The 17,301-nt window shown below is 32.3% G+C and overlaps 1 protein-coding gene across 3 annotated transcripts; it reads left to right on the top strand.

Annotated features, from left to right (window-relative positions):
• The first annotated feature begins 1,680 nt into the window (after positions 1-1,680).
• Positions 1,681-16,193, top strand: LOC134727029 (uncharacterized). Of its 3 annotated transcripts, none has more exons than XM_063591415.1 (10): positions 1,681-1,733; positions 5,290-5,329; positions 5,714-5,758; positions 7,466-7,548; positions 8,150-8,221; positions 9,807-9,960; positions 11,800-11,897; positions 14,346-14,414; positions 15,395-15,527; positions 16,090-16,193. In XM_063591415.1, the coding sequence occupies exons 2-10, from the start codon at positions 5,305-5,307 to the stop codon at positions 16,122-16,124; spliced, it is 714 nt and encodes a 237-aa protein (XP_063447485.1). In that variant the 5' UTR covers positions 1,681-1,733; positions 5,290-5,304; the 3' UTR covers positions 16,125-16,193. The 3 variants fall into 3 exon arrangements, with proteins under 3 accessions (XP_063447485.1, XP_063447487.1, XP_063447486.1); XM_063591417.1 differs by having other exon boundaries at positions 16,085-16,193; XM_063591416.1 differs by lacking the exon at positions 1,681-1,733 and adding an exon at positions 3,125-3,204.
• The last annotated feature ends 1,108 nt before the right edge of the window (positions 16,194-17,301 follow it).

The following is a 17,301-nucleotide window of genomic DNA, read 5'->3' as shown; positions in this document are numbered from 1 at the left end:
AAATTTCATATTTGAGTTATTGAGTATTTTGTAAAAAAGGGGGAGGGTTTTTTTTACTTGTCGCGCCGTATCTCAAAAACGATTTATGATTATTGCTTAAAAATTTACACACTTCTTTGTTATATTAATCTTAAGATCTGTATACTTTTTGGTGATGATTTAAAATTTCATTTTTTAGTCATTTAGTATTTTGTAAAAAAGGGGGAGGGTATTTTTACATGTCGCGCTGTATCTCAAAAACGATTTATGATTATTGCTTAAAACTTAACACACTTCTTTGTTATATTAATCTTAAGATCTGTATACTATTTGGTGATGATTCAAAATTTCATTTTTCAGTTATTTAGTATTTTGTTTAAAAGAGGGAGGGTATTTTTACATGTCACGCCGTATCTCAAAATCAATTTATGATTATGGCTTAAAACTTTACACTCTTCTATGTTACATTAATATCAAGATCTGTATACTTTTTGGTTTTGATTCAAAATTTTATTTTAGAGATATCTATATTTTTTTTTAAAGAGGGGGGGGGGGTGTTATATGTCCCTCCGTATCTCAAAAACAATATATGGTTTTTGCTTAAAATTTTCTCAGAAATTATTTATGATTATTGCATTAAACTTTCACACAAGACGACGGGCGTATCCTGCGCTCATGGCGCAGCTGTTTAATGTAATATAGGATAACTCTTAGTTTGAACTGGTAGTAGAGCTTTTTGTAATATAGGATAACCCTTAGTTTGAACTGATAGTAGAGCTTTTTGTAATATAGGATAACCCTTAGTTTGAACTGATAGTAGAGCTTGTTTGTAATATAGGATACATTTTAGTTTGAACTGGTAGTAGAGCTTTTTGTAATATAGGATAACTCTTAGTTTGAACTGATAGTAGAGCTTGTTTGTAATATAGGATAACTCTTAGTTTGAACTGATAGTAGAGCTTGTTTGTAATATAGGATACATTTTAGTTTGAACTGGTAGTAGAGCTTTTTGTAATATAGGATAACTCTTAGTTTGAAATGGTAGTAGAGCTTTTTGTAATATAGATAACTCTTACTTTGAACTGATAGTAGAGCTTTTTGTAATATAGGATAACTCTTAGTTTGAACTGATAGTAGAGCTTGTTTGTAATATAGGATACATTTTAGTTTGAACTGATAGTAGAGCTTTTTGTAATATAGGATAACTCTTAGTTTGAACTGATAGTAGAGCTTGTTTGTAATATAGGATACATTTTAGTTTGAACTGGTAGTAGAGCTTGTTTGTAATATAGGATAACCCTTAGTTTGAACTGGTAGTAGAGCTTTTTTGTAATATAGGATAACCCTTAGTTTGAACTGATAAAAGAGCTGTTTTGTAATATAGGATAACTCTTAGTTTGAACTGGTAGTAGTGCACAGGTAATTTAAATAAGAACTTGATCCTAGATAAAAAATATTTCTAATATAAGTATTGAATGCTTCTTTTTGTACTTGCATAGGGTTGTAAAAGAGTTGACCGTGCGCACACTTTCAGATTGTACAATTGAAAATGTACTTCGGTCAACGCTTTTACACCCCAATGAACTTACAAAAAGAAGCATTAAATTCCTAAAAAAAAGAAACACATAGCAATAGCGAGCTTCGTTATGCAGCTTTTCTTAATCGTGTATGATTGTCAAGAAACGAAACGAGAAAAGGGAAGTAACTGCAGATGACAAATCTTCTGTTATCAGTGATAAGAAGTTTAATTTAAGGTTGGTTATTTTCGTTATTTATATCTTAACAATTACAATGCTACTGTTTTCATTGCTATACATTGTGCGAACATTATATTGACATTTTAACATCTGTCTTATCTTTAAAAGCAAACCTCATGAAAAAGACTTGTCTAAGAAAAAATGCCATACCATCTTAAAATTAGGTGTCGAGTATCGTGGACTGCCTTATCTTTTTGTCAAAGGTTAATTTAAAAAAAAACTAAAATAAAAATCTCTGTGTCAGTTTAAAGATAATATCATTTATGTAACGTATACGTAGTTGTTTCATTTGCACATTCACATGCGCTAAATAGTAGCATATTTACAAAACATGCGCAGATGCGTTTCAGTTGTTTCTTTCATATTGATCTTAATTAATTTTTTTCTTGTCAGGAATGTAAAGATATTTAAAGAAAATTTAATGATCAAAGTTAAATTATACATATATACAAATGAAATACTACCAAAAATAATTACATAGACCAGTATACCTTGTTATCGTGTACACTTGTATGTGATCGTGACTAAGTGAAGTTATATATGGAACTATAGACATTGATATGTATCAAGTGTAGATATAATTAAACGTTCCGATGTTGCATTTTTTTTTTTTTTTTTTTGGCCACGATCATCACTGAAGAGACATGTATTGTCGAAATGCGCATCTGGTGCAAAAAAAATTGTACCGTTAATTTAATTTCGCCACTTAATTTCATTTCTTTAACCGTAGGTCATATATTTTCATGCGTTTCCTTCTTTTTTTTTTATTTCCTTTGGTTTCAAGCTACACAACATGATTAGTTTTTTTCCGAATCCAGTAAGCATTTTTATGCTTTCATTTGCATTTTATAACCAAGAGGTCTAAACACAGTGCTGTCTGATGATTTTAGATAGAGTATATAGACATTCCCTCGAAAGGAATGAACGATTTTGTATAAAAAAGGGTTTGGAATTTGAGTTTTTAAAAGACAGAACTTATCCTTAAGATGTGATAAGAAAACAAACAAGATCTATAAGAAAATGTGGTATGAATGTCAATGAAACAAGTCTCCGTCCAAGTCACAATTTGTAAAAGTAAATCATTATAGGTCAAAAATGCACACATATAACATAAAACTATCAAAGACCCCAAAAAATTACTAGTGTAAAACCTTTCAAACGGGAAAACCAATGGTCTAATCTTTATAAAAAAGCAAGAAAAGAGAAACATTTATGAACCACATCAACAATTGACAACCACTGAACATCAGCTTCCTGACTTATAACATTTATGTTTTCTTTGAAATCCGATGCAAAGTTCTCTGTTGTGTTGTCAATCCTGCCCTTTTCAAATCATAAGGGAATACACAAACAAATATTAATAGAATGGATACATGTACATTTTCAATAGGTTCCATCTGTTGATATCATTTAGGTTAATGGTAGCGGATGGTTTAGGACAAATTCTAAGCTATAAAGAGAAAACAAGGTAGGAACATAGTATGTTTCCGAAATTATAATACATAAAAAGAGACAATTGGTACATTGTACATGTATTTCCAAAAGTACAAAGACCATCGAACACTTGACACCAACTCCTATGACAAAGAAGATACACAATCAAAGACCTCCCCCACCCAAACCAAACCGCCAAAAAGGCTTATACATAAAACAATATATGTTTCGAGATAGCCCATCTTGGGATGTGCACACAAAATGGGGGAATTAAGCCATGTACGGGATAATTTTTTGTTGGTATATATACATGTAGAACCAAATTATTGTTAACATACATGTACTTGTATTACTTTATCGGGCCTACTCCTGTGTTCATAATCCGCTAGCTAAGACTCTGCATGTTTCGTTTGAATCATTATGGACTTAGGATATACATAAATGTAGTTACCGTACTGTTGCCAGTTCATTAAAGATTGCATATTTTAGCTTTAATATTGATTCACTTATTATATAGGGCCATTATATAGGGCCTTTGCATCGGAATAAAACACATTTATTTATAACAAGAACTATCTTTAAAAAAGATATCCGACGTATTTAAATTTGAGTATTTGTTTAAAACTATCATTTCGATAACCTTCAGAAGCATAATGACATGATGTAGCTAGGACCTCTTTAATAAAATTTCCATCTGAATGTAACTACAAGAAATTCTTTACTAAGTCTGGTTATATTAAGGCAATACTATATAAGAATATTGTGATGACACCTACACATTTTTTTTGTCAAACAATCCAGTGCAAATAACAAGAAACAAATATACATTCACTACTGTTTACATTAAACTTAATTCATGGTTAACAAAGCTAGAAACTATTGGTCTTTCTGTTTACATTCACCAAAACCCCGCGGAAATCTAACATGCGTAGGTGCGTTCTAAAAGTCATGTACGTTCTAACAACAAAGTTTACATTAAAAATATACAATTGTCCCAAATAAACAGCTGTCATTGATGCAAAGAGCTATTGGAGAAACAATTATTTTAATAGAGATATAAATCTTTGTAACATATAGTTCAAATAGTATAGTTTTTCACTTGCTTTCCAGCACGATATAATTTTCGAGACGTTTTTTCAAACACAACCAAATCACCCACCATGACAGCATTTTGTTCAATCACAGAAAATAATTTCGAGCATGCGTATTCTGTTGCCATAGTGAAGCGTCTTTAGGTTCAAAGGGCACAAACCAAAACTATACCGACTACGTCGAAAAAAACCAGTTGTGGGCATAACACGGGTTATGTTCTTCTCATATGTGTTATGATAGTATGATACTAAACCCCTAGCGGGAGGGATTGTGCCTGATATTCATATAATGAAGACATGATCTTTCAATCAGTTTAATTGAGGTCTGGAAACTGCTACATGTAGTAGTCTGTTGTTATTTATGTATTATTGTCATTTTAATTATTTTTTTTCTTTTGCTACATCTTCTGACATCAGACTCGGAATTCTCTTGAACTGAATTTTAATGTGCGTATTATTATGCGTTTACCTTTGTACATTGGCAAGAGGTATAGGGCAGATCTCATAAACATATTTAACCCAGCCGCATTTTTGCGCCTGTCCCAAGTCAGGAGCCTCTGGCCTTTGTTAGTCTTGTATGATTTTTAATTTTAGTCTCTTGTGTATAATTCGGAGTTTAGTATAACGTCCATTATCACTGTACCAGTATACATATTATTTAAGGGGCCAGCTGAAGGACGCCTACGTTTGCGGGATTTCTCGCTACATTGAAGAACCATTGGTGGCTTTCGGCTGTTGTCTGCTCTATGGTCGGGTTGTTGTCGCTTTGAAACATTCTCCATTTCATTTCTCAATTTTATTGCATGTCAAAATTGAGATGATTCAATTCTTTCCACATTAACTTATTTCACATCAATTATAATACACAACTTTTTAATTCCATTTTTTTTCTGCAAGATAGACAAGCAATGCAAATACGCTACATGAAATGAAATGGTGCACAAGTTAAGGGTTTATAGCATCATACAATCCTAAAAATATATGACACGAACATAACCCGATTGTCTTTTCCTTATTTTACATTTTAGAACCTAAAAGAAACTATGTGCTATTCGTATTTATTTAAAGGTAAGCTTCTATAATTTATGAACATAAATTATTATGAAAATCCAGAAATGCAGCATTAAATAGACATCGCTTAAAGAACAGTTACTTAAAAGTTGGGATCCTCAAAACCAGAAATATATATTTAAACAATAATCTTTTCAATTTGAGAGTCAAAATGTATTTAAATAAGAACCAATAACAACAAGATCATTTTTAGAACACAATAACACCACAATGAAGGGATGTTTAAGTACCGAGACACTCCAAATGAATATTACCAAGAATATATTAAACGATGAATGCAAAGTTATAATTATATTCAGAAAAATACAAGAATACGATTACACAATAAACGAAAATACAGAGAACAAAACAATTTTTTTTTTCTTTGATTTCTATATCCAGGTCTTGTACTAGTAGCAATATTTATAGCGATACCAAGAACATCTGGTATGTATAACTTAAATATATCTATAGTATATAGAAGAAGATGTGGTATGTGCCAATGAGACAGCTCTTCAACCAAGTCCCAATTTGCAAAAGTAAACCATTATGGCTCAAAGAACGGCCTTCAACACGGAGACTTGACGCACACCGAGCATCATACTTTAAAGGGCCCAAAAGTGACTTGAGTAAAACCATTTAAACAAGAAAACCAACGGTATAATCTATAATAGAAAAAAGAGAAACTCTAGATTCTTAACTTAGGAAGGTGCAAACAGATGCAGCGGGTTTATGTATTATACTATGGAAGATAAAATAAAAGATAGTTTGGATAAATGTCGAGATGTCAATTTTTTTATATGTGTCCACGAAAAAAGAGAGGTAAAAGATACCAAAGGAGTGTTCGTATTAATAAGTCGAAACTATACTTACAATTCAATGGATAAAAACAAAAACGATGAACACATTCTTAAGGCAAACAATATTGAAAATGCTAATTAAACTAAAGACTGATCATGAGCAACTCGAAACCCAAAACACAAAACACTTGAATTGGTTTGAGCTGCTCCGGAAGGGTAGCCTGCCCTGATCCACATGAAGCAACATTCGTATCAAAAGGACAAACAACTGCATAGAAAACGCAAAATAGAAAATTGAAGTTTTGAGTAAACCCCGGTTAAGCCGAACACATTGACGTGACGTAAGCAGTATAGTCCTAACTGATTTCTAATAAATATGTAACTAGTTTGAACTAAATATCATATTCAATATATCATAGTGACACGAGAATCGCTTTAAAATTAAGTTATTTGGTTTGCATTTTTTTCTTTTGATTATAATAGATGAATTATAAGGAAATATGAGACATATTACGCAATACCTTTAATTTTAAACTGAATTATTGTTTGTTAATACTGCAGTCACACTAGGCCACAATCTCACTGCTATCTGTGGAAAAAAATAAAATATATAAAAGCTCTCAAGGTTTAGTTTGTTTGTTTGTAATTTACACCTTTTGTCCTTTTTCTCTAACGGCGCCACAACTATGCTTGACACATCTGTGTCTTCACTTCTATCGTTCACTAAAACATCGTCATATGAGCTTGATGGACTAGCAAAAGGTATTGATTCAGGTTTGATTGGTCAGTCCGACATCTCTGCTGGATCAGGATTCGCTACAATCAGACTCCTCAGCCTCAACATCTACTCCTACCACTAAGCCCACTTGTTCTGGTAGATGTTGGTGGCATTACTGTGCTGTTTCCGATAAATCTAATTATTAATCAGAAATAGGAGGAACGGAACAATATTGATACAGAATACGATGTTGACGTTATTGCTACAAATAAGAACGTAGTGAGATCGCGATATGAACGTAGTATAATCGCGGTAAGAACATGCTATAATCGCAGTAGAGCCATGGTAAGATTGCGTTGCAATCAGATAACTCGTGGTATGGTCGTAGTGAGGACGTGGTAAGCTTAGTAGGATCATGATAATCGTAGAGAAAGCGTGGTGAGAACATGGTTTAATCGTAAAAACAACGAAAACAAATCATTTTCATGCCGCTCTTTCTGCAACCTCACCACGATCTGAATAAAAATTAAGAACGCGGCGAGCGTGGTGCGATCGTGGTCTAGTGAAACTGGGGATTCAGTTGCTTAACACAATAACATTCAACAACTTTCAAAATGGTAGAGTAATGTTTTATAGGACTAAGATGCCTTTCATGTCAGTTTGCAAGAAACGTTACTGATTGTTTCCGGACAGAGGCACAGTGTGAGGATGGAGAGGAGGTATTGAAATAAATTTATTTAAGTATACGCAATACAATTAAACAAATTGCAATGAGGGATTGATAGTCAGAATCACTATTCGGGTTCTAGTGTACCAAGAACATGAAGAGTGCTTCGTGTTTAAAAGTTTAAAAAGTGTATTGTCTTTTAATTTCTCAACAAAACAAGGAAAACACACTTTTTTTCTGTGTAACAATAATCTAGAAGTGCCTGCATATAGAGTATATGTCTCACAGTTGACAAGATATTCCAGAGCTTGGGTATGCTATCAAAATATCATTGAAAGAGGGTTGCTGCTCACAAGGATGTGTAAGTCGATGGTTGTTAATGCTTCAGGTTAATTTGAAGTAACTCCTTTGAAAGTTTACGGCGCCACCATGAATCGGTTAACCGTTATGATTGATATGTCTACATTGTCTTCTTTTTATCGATTTTTACATCAACTCATGTCTTAACACCGTATGTGTACCTGGATGAGCAACACATGTGAAGCCGTAAATTTAAACCCTTCAGGAGCACTAGATTTTTTTTGGTACGGTTCGCGCTATTATTAAAATAAATACATGTCCTACATGTAAACTGTATGTTTCTTTGTATTTAGCAATGTTATTTACGGAAAGTGATGCTCCCAAATATGCAGATTGCTTTCATAGCAGGTTGCAAATCTGATAAGGTAAGAAATTTATGTTTTAAGCGTTTACGTGCATTACTCTGACCAACACTGTATCATTTCTTAACGTGAAGTAAAAACTGTAAAGTCTGTCATGCTTTAATAAAAGATTCTGATTTCATCAGTGATTAAACTTTAAAATTCACAAGGAGCTACGATGATCGGAATATTGGAATAAACGGATTAAAGTGTGACTAGGGATTGCCATTTTTCAAAGAAACAAAATGAAAAACAAAACAACTGCACATAAAAAATCAGATATTATAACACGGTCACCATTACATATGACAATATGTACAACTGTACCAACATATCTGTCTCTGATATTTTGTGTATATGCAAGCTGACACCATAGAATAATTGTTTAAGAGATATAACAATTCTACCCATACAACTTGATACGAGAACTGGTACATACAACGCAACAACATTGATGCCATCGACTTGGATACATAATGATGTTTCTTGTTATACGAATTTGCTATTTGTAAATGACCCGTTTTGTATTAATCTCATCCACAAAAAGTTTTATTCACTAAATCATTCAAAATGTAATTCTCTGTTTACTTTACATTGTAAACCCCAGTTACAAATCTCCAATCATACAATTTTGATTACAAACCACTGCTATTATCTCGGAGAGTGGCTGTCACAGATTTGTCACACTGATAAGCATTACCAAAGATGTCTTTAAATTTTCCTTTTCCAAAAAATACCTATATTTCATCAATTAAGACAGAACCCGTCTTCATTTAACAATTCAATATGAAATATATATAAAAAAGAAGATGTGGTATGACTGCCAATGAGACAACTATCCACAAAAAATTACACAGACATTAACAACTATAGGTCACCGTACGGCCTTCAACAATGAACAAAGCCCATACCGCATAGTCAGCTACAAAAGTCCCCGATAAGACAATGTAAAACAAGTATGTTACTATCTTTATTTTATCTAAAGCACACCTTTTGCGACAATAGATTCCAACTACGGTCACGTATTACAGGATACAAACAAAATACAACTGTGCAAGTAACAAATCTATAGTTTCAGTAGGGCTGTCAACCAAATTGAATACTTGACGAAAAGAGTTTCTATGTCTTCTGTTTCATCTTTATCCAATTGACATGTATAATCCTCAGCTACGTTTGAAAAACATATGATTCCAGTTTATGGATTCATAATCACGATAACTAGATCATTTTGTTAGCCCACTTTGCAAAATAGTGATGTTAAAAATACTAAGGGGTCACCAGTTATAACATGACGTCATGTTATTGATACTTAATGGGTCTATGAAAACTCTTACTTCCTGTATTTTAAAAGACAAATGTTGCTAAGCATATAGCTATTACATGTACATATGTGATGATTGTTTTTGTTTGTAAATCACTGTGACATCTCAAAAACCACATCATATAATAGGCCGTCAGGTGACTTTTTTCCTGTATTTTTTTTAAAGATTTTCTAACAAAACAACATACAAACAATACATTTGGATAGATTAATCCAGTATTGAAATTGTCACAATCATATTTAATACTCAATATTAACTTGTAATTTGTTTTCGTACCATTAATTCAGGTATGCTCGTTTGATGAACACCAAATTGGAGATGGCAAACGACAAATAGAATTCTCTCATGGTCACATGATAGATCTAGTTATGTGTTCCGAATGTTGTACTACAGGACCAAACAAAGATGGCGTACCGTGTAATGGTTACCTTTGTGGACAACGTATGTTGTGTTAAAATTATATGGTTAAAAAAAATAACTACCATTTTTGGGGGTAGATTATTCAAATAAATATATCCCAAAAAATAAAATGACAAATTGAATACTTAAGTATATCATTGCATGCGTCCGAAGTGTTTTTGTATGATTTACCTTCACCCGGAACGCTTTAAAAGCCAAATATATACATGTATAAGAACCGGTGCATTGCTTTGCGTCAATTGGCATTTCATTTACGCCAAAAAAAATCTTTCATTTGCGCCACAAACAATATTTTATTTGCGCCAAAATATAACCTTTCAATTGCGCCAATATTACAAGTAAATACAGGTAAATAGTAATAAACATATATATAATAAAAAAACTTTTGATATTAAAAGTTTTTGTTTGCAAAATTAAATATATTCCTCAGAAATCAGTCGACACAAGTAATGTTAAAACCTTAATGAAACACAGCTCTGTTATAAATAAACGTGATCACCTAATATGAAATAAGAAAGAAAACAGTATACACTACAATGATCATTCTATAAAGCATGAAACACTATTGTAAAGTATAGTACCCTTGCACAAAACTTGTAATCGACGGCCCTGATGTATGTATGTCTGGAACAGTCCTCCTCTCAAGTGCATACCATATTGATAAAAAAGGCCGTTTTTCAAGAACTGCAATTTCCTTTTAAGTTGTTATACATACATGTATACTGAGCCAATAAAGTTTAGCAACAAAAATGTAAAATTTTATTTAATTAGAAAATCATTACAACATATTATTTTAATAATAAAACAATGGAATTATGATATGTTAGAAGCAACATGAATGTTTATCACTCACATTCATTAGGATTCTCTTTGTATGGAGCGCGGGAGGGTCAAAACGCGTAAATGAGTAAAGTGGTTCTCAAAATCAATTTCTCAGCCATGCCCTAAGTGCACCAATGAAGGATTGGCAGGCACACCAGCAGCTTCCCTTAGTCAATGCACTACATTTTAGCCGGAAAAAGCTTGTCACGTGTTGACGTAAAACGAAGGAAGCGCTCCTCCCTTGACGATAGTTTTTTTTTGTCTACGAGATATCGACCTATCCTGTGCAGTTTTAATTTGTCGATATCTGTTTGCTAGTCTCTAAACTGTTGCCTTGTGCACATTAAATCGAGCCATGATGTCAGCAACCCTCATTACGGCATCAACGATTTCAAGACCGTTCTGACTGTCATTTTCCGGGAGGCCTGGTTGACGCCCCTTGCAATTTTTCAAAGGTGTTTGTTTTTTTCTTACCAATGGTGTGTTTCTGAACGTTAGTGAAAATGAAATTTTTAATATTGTTTTAAAAGTGCAGGTACAGAAGGTAAAACCTCATTTACATGTGCAAAGCTGAAATGGCGCGAAATCAATCAGCAGGAAAAAGTAAGACTGTTTTAAATTACAGGTAAAACTAAGGATTATATCAATAATGTTTAAATATTTTTTTTCCAAAAACAACAAAAAAGAATTTATAAAAAAAAAGTGTTGCTAAACTTTTTTGGCTCAGTATATGTACTGGCTTTGCAAGGTTTTATTTGTTCGGGGTACCAATAAACGACTTGGTCTCCTTTTTTCAGAACGTCTGATCTGATAATAAACTGAAAGTGTGGTCATAAAATATTACACACTTAGTTCTCCTGTTTTATGTCTAAATTGAAAATGTTCAACTTGACACCTCGAATATGAAAACACTACTGTATATATAATTATAAATGTTTTTTTTTTGTTTCCGAATCCCAGTATTTCTATTGTATAATTGTATTTTGTGCACTATATTGAAAAATTAAATATTGTATGAACTAAGTATGTTTAATCCAGGTCCCACTTTGAACCCTGATTATGTCTGGTGTGCTGAATGTGACAAAACAGATGATCCCACAAAGTGCTCAAGATTTGTTCAGTGTCCATCAAACGAGGTAACATTTTGTACCTTTGTATGTCTTGTTTGATATTGATTTAGGCTTTGTCAGTGTTAAAAAGACAAATTTTGTAAGAGGAAATGAGAAAAAAATATATTTTTTGATTTGTAACAAGTTAATAAAACGTGTGATCAAAATAACTATTGTAATAGACGTCATGTCCTAATCGTATGATTTATTACTAATTTCTCCTTGCTATATTTATAGATTATCGTTGATCATCTCAACGAGATTATTTTTCTCACTTGTGCTGGAAAAGCGAAAGTGAGAAAAGCAATCGAGTTGAGATGACCAATGATAATCTGTTTATCGCTATTTTACCTATGACGACGTTGTCAATTTCAATGTCAATTTCGTTAGCAACGCCACGTGGTCTCCTTAGTTTCTAGCGATTATTTTTCTATCTCAAGCGAGAAGCATGATATGAAAATTAGGCCATAGTTGTTTTTTTATTTGTTTTGCGTCCGCGTGCGGGTAGGTTTTCGGCCAATTTGTGTCAAAAACAAACACAAACTTTTTTTTGTTCGTCAGTAGAAAATCCGTATTTTCCGGGTTTTTCCAGCCGTGTTTTTGTGTATTCTTATACTCAAATCTATTTTGCGCTTTAAATAACAAGTACGCTCCTTATTTAAAGCGTTTAAGCGATCTTGACTTCGATACATGTGACAGCAGAAATGGCCAGTATAAATGTGCCGGCGAGCGAGATCGTTTGTGTTTCACTTTTCAAAGATAAAAGGATCGTTCTGGCTCCATATGCATTTCCGCTCGCCGGCACAGAAACTTTTTCTCAGATCCTAGAGAGCCTTTACGTAGCCAGCATAAGAGACACGTTAAATACAAGATTCAATGAACCTATCACCATAGGGGATAAAACTCTGATAAAATGTTATGTTTCATCTAGCTCTAACGGGGAAAAAAATGAAATGATACATCTCTCAAGGCTATAGATGCTGTTAAAATGTTTGGTGCATATGTAAGCTTTGAGCTGACTGACAAATTTTGTGAAAAAACTAATTCAAATCAACAAAAGAGTGCCTTTGATGTGCTTATGTCTTCAAAAACACCTTTATACTTTAGTTCTCATGTTAAGTTTTGATTTATTTGTTTTAAATTTTGTTTTAAGAATTGTTTTCAATTAATAAAACATTTGTGAATGTATCAGAGCTTTTATTTAATATTAAAATTCACTAAATTTGATATTGAAAAGATCAACCAATTTCACTGTAATGGTTCTTCCTTGGAACAGGTCTTACAGTAGGCGTTCCTTACTTGCTTGAAGAAAGAGTTACCCCCCATTTGCAAAGTTATTTTATTTTATAATTGAAATAAATTTTTATACTTTTTTAAATGAAAAATAGTAGTTTTTGCAAATATTTCTAATAAATTTCTTTAAATGATATCTACTGTCTGATAGGATAGGATAAATTAGTATGTACATTTTTAATTCCACAAGATATTAAGATATAAAACATAATTTCATTAGTTTATTTTCTGAAAAAAAAGTATGCAGAACAAAATATTAATATATTGCCAAAAAGTTTACATAAAGTATTTAAATTATAGGAAGATAACTCTGCAAATGGGAGATAATTCATGCTTAAAGCATTATTGATTTGATACAGGGAATTATTGATTATACATAGGTTTTAACACAACATGACACATCTCAGATCAAAACATGTCTCTTCTCAAAGGCTTCAGTATAAATGGGAAATGTTTGAAATACCAAGGCCATTTATGATTTCTCAGAATATAGTCATATCAAGTTTGTACATTGCTAAATTTCCTGTTTGTCATGTTTGCTCTTTCACTTAGATATGACAGTATTGATCTAAAGTCACTGTTAATCAGTCCAGAACTTAAGCAGACTCTTGTGTTATTTTCTTTGTGTGTGTTTTTTTTCCTTGCTGTCTGGTAGGTTTTCTCAGAATCAGTTGACGCAAAACAAAGAAAAAAACAGACACGGCCTTATCACAAAAAAAGATCAAAGGAAAAATGCACAAAATAGCCATAAAGTTTAACATGTATATAGGCTTTAACGAGATTCAAAAGTATGTGCTTATATAGAAAGAACACTGAAGCAGACGTAGGCGTCTGTCAACGAGAGGAAAGTTGAAAGTTGAAATGGAATATTCATCGTATTTGTTCATAAATTCTAGAATGTGGATTACCGTGAACAATTTAAATATCCATATTTTAAAAAAGTCATTTTGAACATTCATTGGGTTTCATCAGCTGAATCCAAATGTTATATTAAGGTCAAACTTAAAAATGAAATAGAGAATGGAAATGGGGAGTGTGTCAAAGAGACAATAGGCCGACCATAGATCAGACAACTTGATTGTGAAGAGAGAATGTCGTCTTGCTAGAGGCTGTTTTCAATCAAGAAGTTTTCCGTTTGAGTTCAAAATTGAATAGAACTTTTTTTTTTTTTTACATTTATAGGTTTGTTCACAGGACTTGTATGTATCAAACCAACAGTTAATATATAGCCTAGGATGTAGAAGAAAACAGGTAATTCGTCAAAATAACAACATGTCTTTGGAATTTTTCACTCTTGTTTCCTTGTGCGTGGTGTAATTTTAATTTTTAGACACTTTGATAGTATTTTGTTTTCATATCAACCCTACTGATTTATCCTGAATATGAAGAACACTAATAAAATAACTATCATATGATCCTTAAACGTACAAACTTTAATTAGTCTAAAGTACCTGTATAAGTGTGCATCTGTCTATTCCATAGGCTCAATACAGTCTTAATACAGCACAAACAACATTTTCCAAAGACCAAAAAAAGTGAAAAAGTACTTTTAAACAAAACACATTTGAATGACAGGTCGAACAACTGATGTTCTGTAAGCCTGACTGCCATTGGCGATTTTCAAGTAAAATTGATCACAAGATGTAACAAAATGGATCTTTATATCAATTTAATACTAAACAGAAAACAATAAACTTGTGGCCAAGATGTAATGCCACAAACATAAGGTTTCAATAATTTTTTTTGGTACACCAGATCCGGATTTCGACAATAAATTTCTCTTCAGTGATGTTAGGGATCGAAACGGAATGTGGATGGCCATATAATTTACCCTCAATTTATTAACTCTTGAATTTTAAGAGTCAATATAGGATAAACGGATCATATAAACCGGTGGGAAAATATGATACAAGCCCAAACGAAAAAATATAAACAAGTCTATTAAAATTGAAAAATATATGTTCAATATATACATCACATGTGTCGTTATAATTTAACCACAAACACAAATTAAAATAAAAAAAAATTAAATCAAAGGATTTACTTATTTTTTTAAAAGAAAAGCCTTTGAAATTGCAAATATACATTTGGGATAAAAACAGAAGGTAAAACACTGAAGTATAATTGTTTGGACATTCCCATTTATGTCTAAGAGTTACGGTTCTTACAACACTACCATTGATTTAAAACAATAATTTCTGAAATATACAAATCATAAAGACTCATTGTAGATTTGTGACAAGACTCACGAGGCATATACAGATACCCATGGTAGAAAACGTGATCATGGAACCATAAATATCTGTTCATCATGTTGTAACACCAGGGAGTGTAACCAAGGAGTCTGTAACCTTATCAGACAAAGTAATATATAATTTACTTTATATAAAATTTATTATCTATTTTATTATCATTAATTTTATCATATTTATCGCTTATAAATTACATGAATATTTTTTATTTTTATGCCCCGTTTATGGGCATTAAGTTGTCTGGTCTGTGCGTTCGCCCGTTCGTTCGTTCGTCCTTCTGTCCCGATTCAGGTTATAGTTTTTTGGTCAAGGAAGTTTTTGATGTGGTTGAATTCCAATCAATTTGAATCTTAGTACACATGTTCCCCATGATAATTATGATCTTTCTAATTTGAATGCCAATTAGAGATTTTCCCCCATTTTCACGGTCCACTGTACATAGAAAATGATAGTGCAGATGGGGCATCCGTGTACTGGGAACACATTCTTGTTTTATCATGAAATTTAGAATGGCCCTACAAAGCTACATTACCTAATTTTATGTTTCGAATCCTTTACCGTACATGTAATCATGTATCTGCAGAATGATTTAAAAGATAAAGTAAGAAAATGTCTGAAAGATTTTATGCTCTATTTTATATCTATTAAACATTTATTTTTACATTTCAGAACAGATATACTACTCAACGAATACGGGATAACAAATTAAAGAAATCGTTGACTTTAAATGTGTTTATTGTTATGGAAGGTTACACTTAATTCGGCCATGATAACTCGACAAAAACATTGTTTCGTAAACGATTATTAAATATGAGTTATTGAGTACAAATGATTTTGCTTCTTAAAGATTTTATACATGTCGTCCAGAGACTTTGGAACGATTGCAAATATAAAATTCAGGCGATGTGGTATTTTTTAAATGAGACAAATACCCGTAAGGACAAACGGACAAAACGTGAATAATCACGGGTCACTACACGGTCTTCAAAAACGAATAAAAACATTACAGGATATATTAAAGTGAGCTCCGGCATGATAAAGTATGAAACATGTTAAATACGAAACTAGCTTCTAACCAAATACTTCAACACTGAGCAATAACGAAAATAGACCAAGGACAAGCTCTGAACTTCTTGTTTTTTTTTATTGATATATGTATACTTATTCAGTCATGAATATAATCATAACTTAAGGGAACAGGATGAGCAGAATTTTGATGAGTGTCAATCAAACTACAATCTTGTAAATAATGATAGCTCTGTACATTAATCATACAATTGTGAATCCAGTTAGTTTCTTTTCTCTATTGCATGCGAATATGTCTGTTGTAGAATAACGGATGATGAAGGGGGACTGCTTTTGTTTATTTTTTGAAAATAATAAAAAAAAAATAAAAAAAATGGGAACGTCTTCTTATCGCGCCTACAGCCATCCAGGTGCAAAATTGATACACAAATTGATAAAAGTTCACGAACAGAGCGTGCAACATATTTAAAAGTAGCTGTTAAGTTTCATTTGCAGAAAAATGTATCTTTTAACATAATCATTGATGTTGTTTAACTTACAACTGGTTCTGCTATTCAGCTTGTTGATACTGAATCAAATTCACCTATGCTGTTTTAGTAAGTTTAGTTTTAGTCTAGACTTTCAATTTCACTGTATGGCGATTCATTTCTATTGTACATGCGATTCATTTCTATTGTACATGCAATGCAATGCATTTTCATACAAGGAAATACATTAATTTTCATTATATAAAGTCGTTATTCAGCCGTGTCTCTAAAAAACTTATGAAGTCATAAATATGTTATATGCATGCATGTTCTGCCCCAGCGAATTTTCTGATCCATGACAAGACGTTAGAACAAACTCGCCAATAATATTTG

This window comes from Mytilus trossulus, chromosome 7 (genome assembly GCF_036588685.1).
Source record: "Mytilus trossulus isolate FHL-02 chromosome 7, PNRI_Mtr1.1.1.hap1, whole genome shotgun sequence".
NCBI lineage: Eukaryota > Metazoa > Mollusca > Bivalvia > Mytilida > Mytilidae > Mytilus > Mytilus trossulus.
This window is presented reverse-complemented; position numbering and strand designations above follow the sequence as displayed.

Coding starts and splice junctions, on each gene's coding strand:
- LOC134727029 (XM_063591415.1), top strand. CDS start 5,305: ATGTGCTATTCGTATTTATTTAAAG. Junction 5,759..7,465: donor AGCGATACCAAGAACATCTG/GTATGTATAACT, acceptor AATGTTTTATAG/GACTAAGATGCCTTTCATGT. Junction 11,898..14,345: donor TTCAGTGTCCATCAAACGAG/GTAACATTTTGT, acceptor TTACATTTATAG/GTTTGTTCACAGGACTTGTA.